The 18,707-nt window shown below is 44.0% G+C and overlaps 1 protein-coding gene across 7 annotated transcripts in view; it reads right to left on the bottom strand.

Annotated features, from left to right (window-relative positions):
- LOC124004769 (glycerophosphodiester phosphodiesterase domain-containing protein 5-like) overlaps positions 1-18,707 on the bottom strand; it is a 116,014-nt gene that overhangs the window by 14,628 nt on the left and 82,679 nt on the right. For all 7 annotated transcript variants that reach the window (XR_006833528.1, XM_046313547.1, XM_046313542.1 and 4 more), the window contains exons 6-9: positions 16,964-17,062; positions 15,693-15,786; positions 10,174-10,319; positions 7,762-7,844 (exon numbers count right to left, since the gene is read on the bottom strand). Coding sequence is in view for 6 of the 7 variants with exons in the window: in XM_046313547.1 (XP_046169503.1) it covers positions 7,762-7,844; positions 10,174-10,319; positions 15,693-15,786; positions 16,964-17,062 (422 nt within the window). In the remaining variant the exon portion in view is untranslated. The remainder of the gene's footprint in view (positions 1-7,761; positions 7,845-10,173; positions 10,320-15,692; positions 15,787-16,963; positions 17,063-18,707) is intronic.

The following is an 18,707-nucleotide window of genomic DNA, read 5'->3' as shown; positions in this document are numbered from 1 at the left end:
CCTCCACCCTACCCGACACCCTAGACCCACTCCAATTTGCTTACCGCCCCAATAGGTCCACAGACGACGCAATTGCAACCACACTGCCCTAACCCATCTGGACAAGAGGAATACCTATGTGAGAATGCTGTTCATCGACTACAGCTCAGCATTTCATACCATAATACCCTCCAAACGCATCATCAAGCTCGAGACCCTGGGTCTCGACCCCGCCCTGTGTAACTGGACTTCCTGATGGGCCGCCCCCAGGTGGTGAGGGTAGGTAACAACATCTCCACCCCGCTGATCCTCAACACTGGGACCCCACAAGGGTGCGTTCTGAGCCCTCTCCTGTACTCCCTGTTCACCCACGACTGCGTGGCCATGCACGCCTCCAACTCAAATCATCAAGATTGCAGACGACAGTATAGTGGCAGGCTTGATTACCAACACCAATGAGACGGCCTACAGGGAGGAGGTGAGGGCCCTCGGAGTGTGGTGTCAGGAAAATAACCTCACACTCAACGTCAACAAAACAAAGGAGATGATCTTAGACTTCAGGAAACAGCAGAGGGAGCACCCCCCCCTATCCACATCGACGAGACAGTAGTGGAGAGGGTAGTAAGTTATGTTCCTCGGCGTATACATCACGGACAAACTGAATCTGTCCACCCACACAGACAGCATGGTGAAGAAGGCGCAGCAGCGCCTCTTCAACCTCAGGAGGCTCAAGAAATTCAGGTGGTCACCAAAAGCACTCCAACTTTTACAGATGCGCAATCGAGAGCATCCTGTCGGGCTGTATCACCGCCTGGTAAGGTAACTGCTCCACCCACAACCGTAAGGCTCTCCAGAGGGTAGTGAGGTCTGCACAACGCATCACCGGGGGCAAACTACCTGCACTCCAGGACACCTACACTACCCGATATCACATGAAGGCCATAAAGATCATCAAGGACAACAACCACCCGAGCCACTGTCTGTTCACCCAGCTATCATCCAGAAGGCCGAGGTCAGTACAGGTGCATCAAAGCGGGGACCGAGAGACTGAAAAACAGCTTCTATCTCAAGGCCATCAACTGTTAAACAGCCACCACTAACATGGAGTGGCTGCTGCCAACATACAGACTCCAACCACTTTAATAATGGAAAAATTAATGTAAAAAATGTATCACTAGCCACTTTAAAAACAATGCCACTTAATATAATGTTTACATACCCTACATTACTCATCTCATATGTATATACTGTTCTCGATACCCTCTACTGCATCTTGCCTATGCCGTTCCGTACCATCACTCATTCATATATCTTTATGTACATATTCTTCATCCTTTTACACTTGTGTGTATAAGGTAGTTGTTGTGAGATTGTTAGGTTAGATTACTCGTTGGTTATTACTGCATAGTCGGAACTAGAAGCACAAGCATTTCGCTACACTCACATTAACATCTGCTAACCATGTGTATGTGACAAATAATATTTGATTTGATTGAGCCACCTTGTGCAGCAATTACAGCTGCAAGTCTCTTGACACATCTAGCCACTGGGTTTTTTGCCCATTCTTCAAGCCAAAACTGCTCCAGCTCCTTCAAGTTGGATGGGTTCCGCTGGTGTACAGTAATCTTTAAATCATAGCACAGATTCTCAACTTATCTTGGCCAGGTCGCAATTGTAAATGAGAACTTGTTCTCAACTTGCCTACCTGGTTAAATAAAGGTGAAATAAATAAATAAATAAACCAACATCTATGTGCGCAAACGCACACTCCAGCCAAACTCATTCACAAGCATAGAATTTTCTCTTCTAGCTCATCTTGTCATTCATCTCATGTCATCTAAAAACAGCCATGGGTCTATGAAAGTGCTGTCCTGGCTGCTACTTCTACCACCACCACCACCACTTCTGCTAAACGGGCTACAACTACTGCTGCTACTGCTAAAACCGCTACTACTACCACCCCAGCTACAACTAATACCGCCCCAACTGATAAAACTAATACCGCCCCAACTGATAAAACTAATACCGCCCCAACTGATAAAGCTAATACCGCCCCAACTGATAAAACTAATACCGCCCCAACTGATAAAACTAATACCGCCCCAACTGATAAAACTAATACCGCCCCAACTGATAAAACTAATACCGCCCCAACTGATAAAACTAATACCGCCCCAACTGATAAAACTAATACCGCCCCAACTGATAAAACTAATACCGCCCCAACTGATAAAACTGCTACTGCTAAAAGGGCTACTGCTACTACCGCTGCTACTGCTAAAAGGGCTACTGCTACTACCGCTGCTACTGCTAAAACTACCGCTGCTACTGCTAAAACTTCCGCTAATACTACTAAAACTTCCCCCGCCGCAGCCACTAAAACTTCCCCGCCGCAGCCACTAAAACTTCCCCCGCCGCAGCCACTAAAACTTCCGCCGCAGCCACTAAAACTTCCCCGCCGCAGCCACTAAAACTTCCCCCCGCCGCAGCCACTAAAACTTCCCCCGCCGCAGCCACTAAAACTTCCCCCGCCGCAGCCACTAAAACTTCCCCCGCCGCAGCCACTAAAACTTCCCCCGCCGCAGCCACTAAAACTTCCCCCGCCGCAGCCACTAAAACTTCCCCGCAGCCACTAAAACTTCCCCGCCGCAGCCACTAAAACTTCCCCCGCCGCAGCCACTAAAACTTCCCCGCCGCAGCCACTAAAACTTACCCTGCTTGCAGCCACTAAACTTACCCTGCTTGCAGCCACTAAAATTACCCTGCTTGCAGCCACTAAAACTTCCCCGCTACTATTACTAAAACTTCCCCGCCGCAGCCACTAAAATTACAACTGCTTGCAGCTACTATTACTAAAAACCACTGCTTGCAGCTACTATTACTAAAATTACCATTGCTTGCAGCTACTATTACTAAAACTACCGCAGCTACTATTACTAAAACTACCGCCGCTACTATTACTAAAACTACCGCTACTATTACTAAAACTACCGCCGCTACTATTACTAAAACTACCGCTACTACTAAAACTACCGCCGCTACTACTAAAACTACACCGCTACTACTAAAACTACTCGCTACTACTAAAACTACCGCCGCTACTACTAAAACTACCTAAAACTACTGCTACTACTAAAACTACCGCCGCTACTACTAAAACTACCGCCATTACTACTAAAATTACCACCGCCTGCAGCTACTATTACTAAAACTACCGCCGCTACTACTAAATCTACCACCGCTCCTGCTGCTACTAAATCTACCGCTACTGCTGCTACTAAATCTACCGCCGCTACTGCTGCTACTAAATCTACCGCCGCTACTGCTGCTACTAAATCTACCGCTACTGCTGCTACTAAATCTACCGCCGCTACTGCTGCTACTAAATCTACCGCCGCTACTGCTGCTACTAAATCTACCGCCGCTACTGCTGCTACTAAATCTACCGCTACTGCTGCTACTAAATCTACCGCCGCTACTGCTGCTACTAAATCTACCGCCGCTACTGCTGCTACTAAATCTACTACCGCTACTGCTGCTACTAAATCTACCGCTACTGCTGCTACTAAATCTACCGCCGCTACTGCTGCTACTAAATCTACCCGCTACTGCTGCTACTAAATCTACGCCGCTACTGCTGCTACTAAATCTACCGCCGCTACTGCTGCTACTAAATCTACCGCCGCTACTGCTGCTACTAAATCTACCGCCGCTACTGCTGCTACTAAATCTACCGCCGCTACTGCTACTAAATCTACCGCCGCTACTGCTACTAAATCTACCGCCGCTACTGCTACTAAATCTACCGCCGCCACTGCTACTAAATCTACCGCCGCCACTACTACTAAATCTACGCCGCTACTGCTGCTACTAAATCTACCGCCGCCTACTGCTGCTACTAAATCTACCGCCGCTACTGCTGCTACTAAATCTACCGCCGCTACTGCTGCTACTAAATCTACCGCCGCTACTGCTGCTACTAAATCTACCGCCGCTACTGCTACTAAATCTACCGCTACTGCTACTAAATCTACCGCTACTGCTACTAAATCTACCGCCACTGCTACTAAATCTACCGCTACTACTACTAAATCTACCGCCGCCACTTGCAGCTACTATTACTACTGCCGCTACTACTACTAAATCTACCGCCGCTACTACTTCTACTAAATCTACCGCCGCTACTACTACTACTAAATCTACCGCCGCTACTACTACTACTAAATCTACCGCCGCTACTACTACTAAATCTACCGCCGCCGCCACTTGCAGCTACTATTACTACTACTACTGCCGCTGCCACTACTACAAAAAAACTACCGCCGCTGCTACTGCTAAAACTACAGCCACTTCTGATACTACTACTAAATCTACCGCAGCTACAACTACTAAAACTACCGCCAATTCTGATACTACTACTACTACTACTACTATTAAAACTACCGCCGCCACTGTTAATAAAACTACTGCCGCTGCCGCCCATACTACTACTAAATCTTCCCGCCGCTGCTGCTACTACTAAATCTACCACCGCCGCTATTACTAAAACTACCACCGCCGCAGCTTGCAGCTACTATTACTAAAACTACCGCCGCCGCCGCTTGCAGCTACTATTACTACTACCGCAGCTGCCACTACTACAACAAAAACTACCGCCGCTGCTGCTACTACTACTAAAACTACTGCCACTGCTACTAAAATGACCGCCGCAGCTACTACTACTAAAACTACCGCCACTTCTGATACTACTACTAAAACTACCGCCACAGCTGCTACTAAAATGACCGCCGCTGCTACTAATACTACCGCCGCAGCTACTACTACTAAAACTACCACCACTTCTGATACTACTACTAAAAGTACTGCGACAGCTGCTACTAAAATGACCGCCACTGCTAATAAAACTACCGCCGCCGCCGCCCATACTACTACTAAATCTACCGCCGCTGCTGCTACTACTACTAAAACTACCGCCTCCGCTGCGACTACTACTAAACCTACCGCCGCCGCTGCGACTACTACTAAAATGACTGCAGCTGAAGACTACCGCCGCTGCTACTACTACTACTACTACTGCTACAACTACCACTGCTCCAACTACAACTACAAAAACTACCACCGCTGCTACTAAACTACCACTGCTGCTGCTGCCGCCGCCGCCACTACTAAAACAACAACTACTACAACAGCTAGTATTGCTACCGATGCTACCGCTAAAACTGCTATCGCTGCTACTGCTAAAACTTATTACAACTACCACTGCTACTGCTAAAACTGCTGCTGCTACTGCTAAAACTACTGCCGCTGCTACTGCTAAAACTGCTGCTGTTAAAACTACTACCGCTGCTACTGCTAAAACTGCTACTACTACCACAGCTGCAAAAAACTGCTGCTACTGCTAAAACTGCTGAAACCGCTGCTACTACCAGTGCTGCTACTGCTTAAACTGCTGCTACTACCAGTGCTGCTACTGCTAAAACTGCTGCTACTACCAGTGCTGCTACTACTAAAGCGACAGTCATCTTATGGCTTGAGGGTAGAAGCTGCTAAGAAGCCTTTTGGAAATAGACTTGGCTTTCCGGTGTCCTGCTAAAACAGTACACTACTACTACTACTGCTGCTGCTACCACCCACAGCTGCTACTGCTAAAACTGCAACTGCTACCACTGCTGCTACCACTACTACTGCTGGTACCGCTACTACTACTACCACTGCTGCTACTGCTAAAACTACTACCGCTGCCACTGCTAAAACTGCTACTACTACCGCTGCTAAAACTGTTACGACTACTACCACCACCACTGCTAAAACTGCTGCTGCTACTACTAATACTACAGCTAAAACGGCTAGTACTGCTACTGCTGCTACTGCTAAAACTGCTGCTACTGCTAAAACTGCTACCACTGCTGCTACTGCTACCACTGCTGCTACTGCTACTGCTGCTACGACTACTACTGCTGCTACGACTACTACTGCTGCTACGACTACTACTACCACTGCTGCTACTACTACTGCTGCTACTACTACTGCTGCTACTACTACTGCTGCTACTACTACTGCTGCTACTACTACTACTGCTGCTACCACTGCTGCTACTACCACTACCGCTGCTACTGCTAAAACTGCTATCGCTGCTAAAACTGCTACTACTACCTCTGCTATTGCTAAAACTGCTGCTGCTAGTACCGCTGCTACTGCTAAAACTGCTACCGCTGCTAAAACTGCTACTACTACCTCTGCTATTGCTAAAACTGCTGCTGCTACTACTAAAACTACTACTTCGACAGCTAAAATGTCTAGTACTGCTACCGCTGCTACTGCTACTATTACCGCTGCTACTGCTAAAATTGCTGCTGTTAAAACCGCTGCTGCAACTACCGCTGCTACTGCTAAAACTGCTGCTGCTACTACTAAAACCGCTGCTACTTCTACTAAAACCGATGCTACTACCGCTGCTGCTACTACTGCTAAAACTGTCACCGGTTAGTTGAAGTAATATGTAGGTAGTGTTAGAGTGACAGTGCATAGATAATAAACAAGAGTAGCAGCAGCTTAAAGGGGTGGGGCAATTCAAATAGTAGAAGCTGTTAAGAAGCCTTTTGGACCTAGATTTAGCTTTCCGGTGTCCTCCTACTCCTGCTGCCGCCCCCGCTACTGCTAAAACTACTACCGCTGCTACTACTACTACTACCGCTGCTGCTAATGCTAAAACGGTTACAACTGCTACTACTACCACTGCTACTGATACCACTGCTGCTACTACTACCACCACCACCTTCACCGCTGCTACTGCTAAAACTGCTACTGCTGCTACTACCACTGCTGCTACCGCTGCTACTACCACCAGTGCTACCACCAGTGCTACCACCAGTGCTACCACCAGTGCTACCACCAGTGCTACTGCTGCTAAAACTGTCACCGGTTAGTTGGGGTAATATGTAGGTAGTGTTAAAGTGACTATGCATAGATAATAAACAGCGAGTAGCAGCAGCTGAAAGGGGCGGGGGGCAGTGCAAATAGTCTGGGTAACCATTTGATTAGCTGTTCAGGAGCCGTCTTATGGCTTGGGGGTAGAAGCTGCTAAGAAGTCATTTTGGACCTAGACTTAGCTTTCCGGTGTCCTCCTCCTCCTGCTGCTGCTGCCGCCACCGCTACTGCTAAAACTACTACCGCTACTACCACTGCTGCTAATGCTAAAACTGTTACTACTACTACTACTACTACTACTATCACCACCACTGCTGCTAAAGCTAAAACTGTTACTACTACTACTACTACCACCTTCACCGCTGCTACTGCTAAAACTGCAACTACTACCGCTGCTACTACCACCGCTGCTACCACCACTGCTACTGCTGCTAAAACTGTCACCGGTTAGTTGAGGTAATATATAGGTAGTGGTAAAGTGACTATGCATAGATAATAAACAGCGAGTAGCAGCAACTGAAAGGGGCGGTGGGCGCAATGCAAATAGTCTGGGTAACCATTTGATTAGCTGTTCAAGTGTCTTATTGCTTGTGGGGGTAGAAGCTGCTAAGAAGCCTTTTGGACCTAGACTTGGCTTTCTGTCATGCTGCCTGCCTGCCTGACTATAAGGGTTTGAATCCTGGACAGGAGGGCCAGACCAGCAGAATGACCTGTGCTTGGCTGGACTCCTCCATCAACCACAACAGACTTGACGGGACTCCCTACTGATCTAGTTTGGCTGCACTGTGAGTCTCTTTCGGTGTGTGTGTGTGCGTGTGCGTGTGCGTGTGCGCGTGTGTGTGTGTGTGTGTGTACCTGATGGCCACGTCAGCCTCCAGCCCACTGACATTCATCTGCAGAGCCCTCTGGAAAGACAGGATAGTGTTCTCTGGAGCCAGCTACAGACAGACGGACAGAGAGGAACATCAGCACATACATCAATATAATGTATCTTGGAGGTCAGAGGTTCATATACCTTACTGCAATCTGAGAGTTCAGTTTCATATAGGTTTCAGTAGTCTAATACTCAGTTGAAATGCACCATTTTCACATAGTATGTTGTTGGGGTGGTGCTGGAGATGAATATGACTGACAATTTTTAAAAATGTCCCTTTAAATGGCTGTCAGGAAACTTAGAGAATGGATTCCAGTTAAAAGTCATGGGTTATGAGCTCATGTTTGATAAACAGACTATTGAACATAATGACTTGTGCAATACACAATACCAGGCCACATGGGTCAAACTGATAAGTCATTGATACTGTAGTTCAAACTGAAATACTGTGAGGGAACTGGAAGCCTGGGAAAGTCAATGTAAAGTGCTGCTGGTAAATAGAGTGGGTCATGTGGTGTGTCCTGGGGGAGTTCAGGTCTTTAAGACTGTTAATTCCACCACAGTGTTTTACTTCTGGGGTGATCAACTACTGTAACATGCCCCAACTGGCTGGTTGGGGAGCAGAGCAGGGGTGTGTGTGTGTGTGTGTGTCTGTCTGCAGCTCGCTGGATGTGTCATGTGTACGAGTCGTTAGGACAGTGTTTCTCAAACTAGGGGAAGCCTGATTGGGGTCGCGAGAGCAAATTCACACTTAGTTCATCGAACAAGGGGTAACCACTAGATGCAGTTATATTAAACAGAGCGGTTTCTGTTTCCTTCCTACAAATGTGGCTTTTGAATGGTTTAAGCTATAAATTATTATGACCCCATCACTGAAAGACATGACTCTCAGGAACATGTTGGTATGTGTGGTTTCCCTTTACTTTGCCCACAAGCTGTTAGAACCGAGTGGACAAGGTCAAGCACTAAATTAGACAGGGAGAAAAAGAAAATCTGTAACCACGTTTCCATCCACAGTCATACAGTAAAAAAATCACGACAGCTCTGATGGAAACAGGAAGTTTCGGTACCATTTTATAGATAAAAAAGTAATTGTTAGTTCGACATGGTGGGATCTTGTGGTGTCTGTAAAATGAATTATGAGCAAATATTGTTTTGCTCATTGTATCTGCGAGCTGTTGGCTAGAGTGCACGTGCGAAGACCAGAGTAGGCCCATTTGCTATTTAACACAACAGTTTGTGACAAAACTATTGGAAGTGTTGAAAATGCCATGGAAACACATTGAACATTCTATTTTTATTTGGTACATCAACACTTAGGTGAAAAAGTACATTATGTGCACTGTCAGTACGCACTGATTTTTATCTGCAAACAAGTCAGTTTGGTGGAAAATTGGCATATTTTCTTTATGCAGATTTTAGAATATTCGCATGAAAAATCTGTTGGATTGGATGGAAACCTAGCTAATGATGTTATTTTCTACACAAAAGATCATACAACATTATTGCCTGATTATCTTCTGAACTTCCCAATACCTTTGATGCATTTCAGTCACTTCAAACCATATCAGCTTCAGATTGAAATACTGCCAGACTGATTTGTAATAGACTGTTATAGCCCAAATTAAAAAAGTAAACATTGGCTGGTGATTAAATAAAACATTTTAATTGGTGGGGTCCCAAATAATTCATTATAGCAAAATGGGGTCACGGGCCAAAAATGTTTGGGAAACCCTGTGTTAGGAGTTGAGCGGTGAGGCTTTGGCAACAGCATGAGAATTCTTCATGCACTAGGCTTATATAGTATGCAGTCATACAGCGTTTGGCTGACAAGTCAAACAAATCAAGACAAACAAAGCAGGCGTGGGCTCTCTCACACACTCACACTTCCTCTCAATCAAATACACAATTCAATTTAAAAAAATACAACAAACAAATGCTTTTAGATGCCGGAAAGGAAAGGCATGCCTGGGGAGAAATGCAGCACTACATGTTATGAATGAAGAAAACAAGTGAAGAAATACTAAACATGGTATCATATGAAATCTTACGTCTATAGATTGAGCTGATAGGTAAGGACTCTCGCATACAATAGCCTATAGTTTCTATATAGTGCTTACAGAAAGCCCATAAGTCTGTTTACAGCATATATTTCTGGTCTATTTTCAGCTCTGGTTCAGAGGGACATTAATACACTAGAATAGAGCCATAGGTAGTATGAAGGAAGTGAGTGGGTGGAAATATGAAGACACTGTTGGCCAGCATAGTTTCTTTAGTGCCCTCTATGTAGGTTACATCTCTATAGGTCTGTTATTGTATACTCTATAAGCATAGTGTAGGAGGTGCCTCCCCCTACAAGTCCTCTGATTGGGCAGCTGGTTCAGCTGACTCACCATGGGGGCGCCCTGGTGGCCAATGACATTAGGGCGTGGAGTGAGGTTGGTGTGGTCCATGATGCAGGGGGAGGTGATGGAAAGGGGGGCCATGTAGAGGCCCAGTAGAACACTCATGTAGAGCAGGAGAACCACCACCTGGAACCCTGGGCAGAACACAACATGGATATGGAATGAATAGAAACCCTGGGGCGGGCGTAGAAAACAACATAGATATATAATGAATAGAAACCCTGGGGTAGACAATTAAAACAAAATTACTAGAACACCTGAGTATATAGAATAGCTATGGCCAAAAGCTTCAATGTCATGGAATGCTTTTTTGCTCTTGTCACAGATGTCTATTATACTGAGATGGTCAAAGAAATAAATTAATAGCACATCTGAAAGTAGCTTCTCTATGAGCAGGAAGACCATTCACTCAATGTTTCTTAACATTTTACGTGGACAGTTTAGGTTTAGATATATACAGTGTCAAAGCCAGCCAGCCTCTAGCCACACTTTCTCCTGTTCCATCTCTGTGCGCTGTAATGCAGGTAAGTGATTATGAATGTAGCTAGAGTACATCACTGACACAGGAGGTCGGATTCATTTCAAGGTCAGTACTTAGGCCAGATCGACTGCGTCAGAACTCTTGTTACAGACACACCCTCTGCCCTCAGAACCTCTCTGGCATTCACAGAGGCACACCAGCTAGCTACACATCTATCCTCACATCCAGGACCTACTGACCTCTGTAAGCCACCGCTAAACCACATGAAATAGATTTCATTTGTTGAAGAGATATACAGTGCATTCGGAAAGTATTCAGACCCTTTGACTTTTTCCACACGTTCTTACGTTACAGCCTTATCCTAAAATGGATTAAATAGATTGAGAAAAATGATCTACATACAATACCTCATAATGACAAAATAAAAACAGGTTTGTATACATTTTTGGAAATGAAAAAAAAAAAAAAAACCATCACATTTACATAAGTATTCAGACCCTTTACTCAGTACTTTGGTGAAGCACCTTTAGTAGCGATAACAACCTAGTCTTCTTTGGAAGCTTGGCACACCTGTATTTGCGGAGTTTCTCCCATTCTTCTCTGCAGATCCTCTCAATCTCTATCAGGTTGGATGGGGATCGTTGCTGCACAGCTATTCTCAAGTCATTCCAGAGGTGTTCGGTTGGGCTCAAATCCAGGCTCTAGCTGGGCCACTCAAGGACATTCAGAGACTTGTCCAGAAGCCACTCCTGCGTTGTTCTGTAGCTCAGTTGGTAGAGCATGGCGCTTGTAACGCCAGGGTAGTGGGTTCGATTCCCGGGACCACCCATACGTAGAATGTATGCACACATGACTGTAAGTCGCTTTGGATAAAAGCGTCTGCTAAATGGCATATTATTATATTATTATTATTGTCTTGGCTGTGTGTTTCGGGTCATTGTGCTGTTGGAAGGTGAACCTTTGCCCCAGTCTGAGGTCTTGAGTGCTCTGGAGCAGGTTTTCATCAAGGATCTCTACTTTGCTCCATTTCATCTTTCCCTCGATCCTAATAATAATAATAATAATAATAATAATAATAATAATAATAATAAATGCCATTTAGCAGACGCTAGTCTCTCAGTCCCTGCCACTGAAAAATATCCCCACCGCATGATGCCGACACCACCATGCTTCACAGTAGGCCTGGTTTCCTCCGGACGTGACACTTGGTTCAATCTTGGTTTCATCAGACCAGAGATGTGCCTTTTACTGAGGAGTGGCATCCATCTGACCACTCAACCATAAAAGCCTGATTGTTGGCGTGCTGCAGAGATGGTTGTCCTTCTGGAAGATTCTCCCATCTCCACAGAGGAACTCTGGAAGAGTGAACATCGGGTTCTTGATTACCTCCCTGACAAAGGCCCTTCTCCTACAATTGCTAATTTTGGCCAGCTGGCCAGCTCTAGGAAGAGTCTTGGCGGTTCCAAACTTCTTCCATTTAAGAATGATGGAGGCCACTGTGTTCTTGGGGACCTTCAATGCTGCAGAAATCATTTGGTACCCTTCCCCAGATCTGTGCCTCGACACAATCCTGTCTCGGTGCTCTACGGACAATTCCTTCGACCTCATAGCTTGGTTTTTGCTCTGACATGCACAGTCAACTGTGGGACCTTACATAGACAGGTGTGTGCCTTTCCAAATCATGTCCAAGCCATTGAATTTACCACAGGTGGACTTCAATCAAGTTGTAGAAACATCTCAAGGATGATCAATGGAAACAGGATGCACCTGAGCTCAATTTCAAGTCTCAGAGCAAAGAGACTGAATACTTGTCTAAATAAGTTATATTTTTTATAGATGATCAAATAAAAAATAAAAAACTGTTGTCACTTTGTCATTATGGGGCATTGTGTGTAGATTGATGAGGAAAAAACCCAAATTGAATCAATTTAAGTATAAGGATGTAACGTAACAAAATTTTAGAAGAAGTCAAGGGGCCTGAATAATTCCTTTTGAATGCACTGTATACTGTATTTCAATAAGAATAGCCTGGTAAAATTAAGGATAAATAAACTAGAGTTTTTATATTGTAGCAATATTACAGCACACATTCATAATGTAACTCTTCGTTAAGAGTTACTGTGAGAGCAAACAAACTGCTACGGCTTTGTGTTTGTGCACAAAAATCCACTGTTCTACCCAAATACAACGTATTAAAAAAATGGAACTGGAGTCTCTATAAACTACAACTGAATATTCATTAAAGTAATGTGGAATGCCTAGTATCCCTGCCAACCTCACGGGGGCTTGCCCTTTGTGTACATGGTGTTAATCATTTAACGCCCAGGGCTCTATGAGGTGGTTATAGGAAAACTCCACCCAAAATCTATCTTTTGGCATTTCGTTCATTAGTCCGTTGTTGACATACTACCAAAAAGTGTTGCTTGTCAGCAATCAAGTTTTCAAGATATGTAACTTTCAAAAAACAGAAATCATCCCTGTATGATGCATTTTGCATCCTATGATGTCATTTACAAAATAGCCTCCAATACCCTACTCAACAAATTGGATGCAGTCTATCACAGTGCAATCCGTTTTGCCACCAAAGCCCCATATACTACCCACCATTGCGACCTGTACGCTCTCGTTGGCTGGCCCTCACTTCATACTCGTCACCAAACCCACTGGCTCCATGTCATCTACAAGACCCTGCTAGGTAAAGTACCCCCTTATCTCAGCTCGCTGGTCACCATAGCATCTCCCACCTGTAGCACACGCTCCAGCAGGTATATCTCTAGTCACCCCCAAAACCAATTCTTTCTTTGGCCGCCTCTCCTTCCAGTTCTCTGCTGCCAATGATTGGAACGAACTACAAAAATCTCTGAAACTGGAAACACTTATCTCCCTCACTAGCTTTAAGCACCAACTGTCAGAGCATCTTACAGATTACTGCACCTGTACATAGCCCACCTATAATTTAGCCCAAACAACTACCTCTTTCCCAACTGTATTTAATTAATTAATTTTGCTCCTTTGCACCCCATTATTTTTTATTTCTACTTTGCACATTCTTCCATTGCAAAACTACCATTCCAGTGTTTTACTTGCTATATTGTATTTACTTTGCCACCATGGCCTTTTTGCCTTTACCTCCCTTCTCACCTAATTTGCTCACATTGTATATAGACTTGTTTATACTGTATTATTGACTGTATGTTTGTTTTACTCCATGTGTAACTCTGTGTCGTTGTATCTGTCGAACTGCTTTGCTTTATCTTGGCCAGGTCGCAATTGTAAATGAGAACTTGTTCTCAACTTGCCTACCCGGTTAAATAAGGTGAAATAAAAATAAATAAATAAATGATGTCAACAATGGACTAATGAAACATACCAAAAGATTGTTTTTGGGTGGAGATTTCCTTAAAGTCATCTGGCAGTAGTGGCTGAGCTGTCAATACCGATACCAGGTTTATCATCATAATACTAGATATCAAAACGATATTCATTACCAAAAGACTACTACTCAATCTTGAAACATTGCCACTGCAACAAAAAAAGAAAGCGTATTACTGTAGCTAGTCCCAGAAAACCACTGGGGTTGATTAAAAAAATAAAAAATAACATTGAGCAATGTGTTTATAACTGGTAGAACTACTAAAATAACAAATAGAATATCTTCAATGTTATATAAAATGTCTTGCAAAAAATAAACACCATTAAATAACATAAGAATATCTTCAACTTTGCTTATGCAAAACTATAAATCGGAGACTCAGAGCAGACAAAAATGGTTAATTTGCTTTTTTAAGGCCAAAATATTGGGTAAAATTACATTCATTAGACCTATAATTCATTACAGCTAAATCATGTACTAAATGAACAGTTTAGTTCCAAAACCACGAAAAAAAACACTGAAGCTCATTTCTTAAACTTCTATAGTCTACATGCCATAGAAGTACAATGGAATTTACACAGTATACTATGATTCCCAGAGTGCATTTAACTTCCCATGGTGCAATGCTCTGCCTAGGGCTGCTGGCAGACTAGTGGCTACTGCTAGCAAGCCCATACAAATGTGAAGTAGTCTAAATATATTGCTGTCAAGTTATGAGTGCATTTCACCAAATTTTTGGGTTGTGTAATCATATTATAATGCTCACATGAATGTCATGCTAAATATATTGTAATGAAACAGGCAGGGAGCATGGTTCGCACCATCAACCTTATGGCCCGAAGCCCAGCGTGCCATCGACTGTAGCACAAAAGCATGCTCGTGTGGCTGAGTCGATATCCGTGCTTATAAAACAAGGTCGCTACAATATGTTCATACAAAAACAATTTAAATTTCGTAGAATAACTACAACGTTACAATGCAAATGTCATGTGTAAAAGAGTATTTTTTTGTATGTAGATTTGGAACTAAACGTCCCTTGCACTGCTTTGTAACACCTTTTGCTTAGTTGTTTCGGTGGGCTGGCCCTCATCTGCTTTGTAACACCTTTTGCTTAGTTGTTTCGGTGGGCTGGCCCTCATCTGCTTTGTAACACCTTTTGCTTAGTTGTTTCGGTGGGCTGGCCCTCATCTGCTTTGTAACACCTTTTGCTTAGTTGTTTCGGTGGGCCCTCATCTGCTTTGTAACACCTTTTGCTTAGTTGTTTCGTGGGCTGGCCCTCATCTGCTCCGTAAGCAAAGTATTCCCACAGTTCGCTTCTGGAGACAGTTTTGTCAACAAGCTGCAGACGTGGAGGTATGATGTTTTCTTTTGAAGAAGCCATGTCGTCGGCATTTTCGCTCTCCTCTCACTTGCTTATTAAAAATGGCTGGCGCTGTGTCAGCTGCATGCACCAGCGCAAGTAGCCTGGCTAGCTTACTACCGCCCCCTTGAGAAGATTCAACCAAATTACTAAAAAGACTCAATCCATATATGACTTGAGACACATTTGACAGAAGTACCGAAAGTAACAAAAACTCTAGTACAGAAGTTTCAGTATACCGTGCAGCACTACCATGGTCAGTAACACAGTCGGGGTCGGGTCGAGCTGCTTACTTATTTTCTCTGTGCGGGCGATCTGCCCAGCCACCAGCCAGGCCAGAGCGGTGACAGCCACCAGAGCTCCTAGGTGTAGGAAGGGACCCGTGGCCTGGACAGGGGACCAAAGGAGACCCATTCTATTAATGAAATCATTCAATGTTGAAGGTGTGGAATTACTACTCTCAATCACAGTTGTCAATAGTATGACATATGGTAGGCTACTGCATGATTACTAAAACCAAAAATTAGTCAATAAAATAAATGATTAATTAACATATTGACTCAGTCTTAATAATATATATATTAGACGCATTTCAATTGAATGTTGCAATTTTATGTACAGTAACTGTCAAAGGTTTGGACATACCTAGTCAAAGTAATGGACTGCTGTTTCTTCTTATCATTGTTGTCCTTAGGTAGTGGTTTCTTTGAAGCAATTTAACCATGAAGGCCTGATTCACACAGTCTCCTCTGAACAGTTGATGTTGAGATATGTCTGTTACTTGAACTCCGTGAAGCATTTATTTGTGCTGCAATCTGAGGTGCAGTTAATGGTAATGAACTTATCCTCTGCAGCAGAGGTAACTCTGGGTCTTCCTTTCCTGTTGCAGTCCTCAGGAGAGCCAGTTTCATCACAGAGCTTAATGTTTTTTTGCGACAACACTTGGAGAAACTTTCAAAGTGTTCCGTATTGACTGATGTCTTAAAGTAATGATGGACTGTCGTTTCTCTTTGCTTAATCGAGCTGTTCTTGCCATAATATGGACTTGGTCTTTTACCAAATAGGACTAGCTTCTGTATACCACCCCTACCTAGTCACAACACAACTGATTGGCTCAAATGCATTAAGAAGGAAATTCCACAAACTAACTTTTAACAAGGCACACCTGTTAATTGAAATGCATTCCAGGTGACTACCTGAAGCTGGTTGAGAGAATGCCAAGAGTGTGCAAAGCTGTCATCAAGGCTACTTTCAAGAATCTCAAATATACAATGTATTTCTTTAACACTTTTTTGGTTACCACATGATTCCATGTGTGTTATTTCATTGTTTTGATACCTTCACTATTATTCTACAATGTAGAAAATTGTAAAAAAAAAAAAATAAAAAAAAAAAATAAAGAAGAACCATGGAATGAGTAGGTGTCCAAACCTATGACTGGTACTGTAGTTCAATACAGTCGTTCACACATGATTTTTCAAGTATATAACCACATATCGGGAAGGTGTCCTGTGTAATACAGTATGATGCAGAGCCCTAAAGGGGCACGGGTTGTTCAACTGACCTGGAGTGATACAGGGATGACTGCCCACTCCTCCCCCCATGTTTGATTGACAGATATGAATCCAATGGCAGTGGTCAGCAGGGCAGCACTCACTCCAATCTATACCGGCAAACAGAGAGTGTTACAGACAATCACACACACACTCTTCCTCCCCCTCCCCCCAAGGCTAACTATTCCAACCATCTGTAGTGAGTTTCGCCAGATAACAGCACCCTGGGGCATGTCGTCACTGCTTTCACGTCCCCAAGGAAAACATGAACTCAAAATGTGGGGTTCAGGCAGTGTTCAGTCGGCCACTTGAAGACACACACAGTATACAGGCCATATACACATACAGTGAGGGAAAAAAGTATTTGATCCCCTGCTGATTTTGTATGTTTGCCCACTGACAAAGAAATGAACAGACTATAATTTTAATGGTAGGTTTATGAACAGTGAGAGACAGAAGAGCAACCAAAAAAATCCAGAAAAACGCATGTCAAAAATGTTATAAAATTATTTGCATTTTAAATGAGAGAAATAAGTATTTGACCCCCTCTCAATCAGGAAGATTTCTGGCTCCCATGTGTCTTATACAGGTAATGAGCTGAGATTAGGAGCACACTCTTAAAGGGAGTGCTACAAGACCATTGCCAAGCAGCTTGGTGCGATTATTCGCAAATGGAAGAAACACAAAAGAACTGTCAATCTCCCTCGGCCTGGGGCTCCGTGCACGATCTCACCTCGTGGAGTTTCAATGATCATGAGAACTGTGAGGAATCAGCCTAGAACGATACGGGAGGATCTTGTCAATGATCAAGGCAGCTGGGACCATAGTCACCAAGAAAACAATTGGTAACACACTACGCCGTGAAGGACTGAAATTCTGCAGCGCCCGCAAGGTCCCCCTGCTCAAGAAAGCACATATACATGCCCGTCTGAAGTTTGCCAATGAACATCTGAATGATTCAGAGGACAACTGGGTGAAAATGTTGTGGTCAGGTGAGACCAAAATGGAGCTCTTTGGCATCAACTCAACTCGCCGTGTTTGGAGGAGGAGGAATGCTGCCGATGAACCCAAAAACACCATCCCCACAGTCAAACATGGAGGTAGAAACACTATGCTTTGGGGGTGTTTTTCTGCTAAGGGGACAGGACAACTTCACTGCATCAAAGGGACGATGGACGGGGCCATGTACCGTCAAATCTTGGGTGAGAACCTCCTTCCCTCAGCCAGGGCATTGAAAATGGGTCGTGGATAGGTATTACAGCATGACAATGATCCAACACACACGGCCAAGGCAACAAAGGAGTGGCTCAAGAAGAAGCACATTACGGTCCTGGAGTGGCCTAGCCAGTCTCCAGACCTTATTAGATCATTTATTCCCATAGAAAATCTGTGGAGGGAGCTGAAGGTTTGAGTTGCCAAACGTCAGCCCAAAACCTTAATGACTTGGAGAAGATCTGCAAAGAGGAGTGGGACAAAATCCCTCCAGAGATGTGTGCAAACCTGGTGGCCAACTACAAGAAACATCTGACCGCTGTGATTGCCAACAAGGGTCTTGCCACCAAGTACTAAGTCATGTTTTGCAGAGGGGTCAAATACTTATTTGCCTCATTAAAATGCAAACCAATTTATGACATTTTTGACATGCGTTTCCAGGATATTATTTAGTCTCTCGCTGTTCAAATAAACCTTAAAATTATAGACGGATCATTTCTTTGTCAGTGGGCAAACGTACAAAATCAGCAGGGGATCAAATAG

This window comes from Oncorhynchus gorbuscha, linkage group LG19 (assembly GCF_021184085.1).
Source record: "Oncorhynchus gorbuscha isolate QuinsamMale2020 ecotype Even-year linkage group LG19, OgorEven_v1.0, whole genome shotgun sequence".
Classification (NCBI taxonomy): Eukaryota; Metazoa; Chordata; class Actinopteri; order Salmoniformes; family Salmonidae; genus Oncorhynchus; species Oncorhynchus gorbuscha.
The sequence above is the reverse complement of the archived record's forward strand: the minus strand, read 5'-3'. Positions and strand labels throughout refer to the sequence as shown.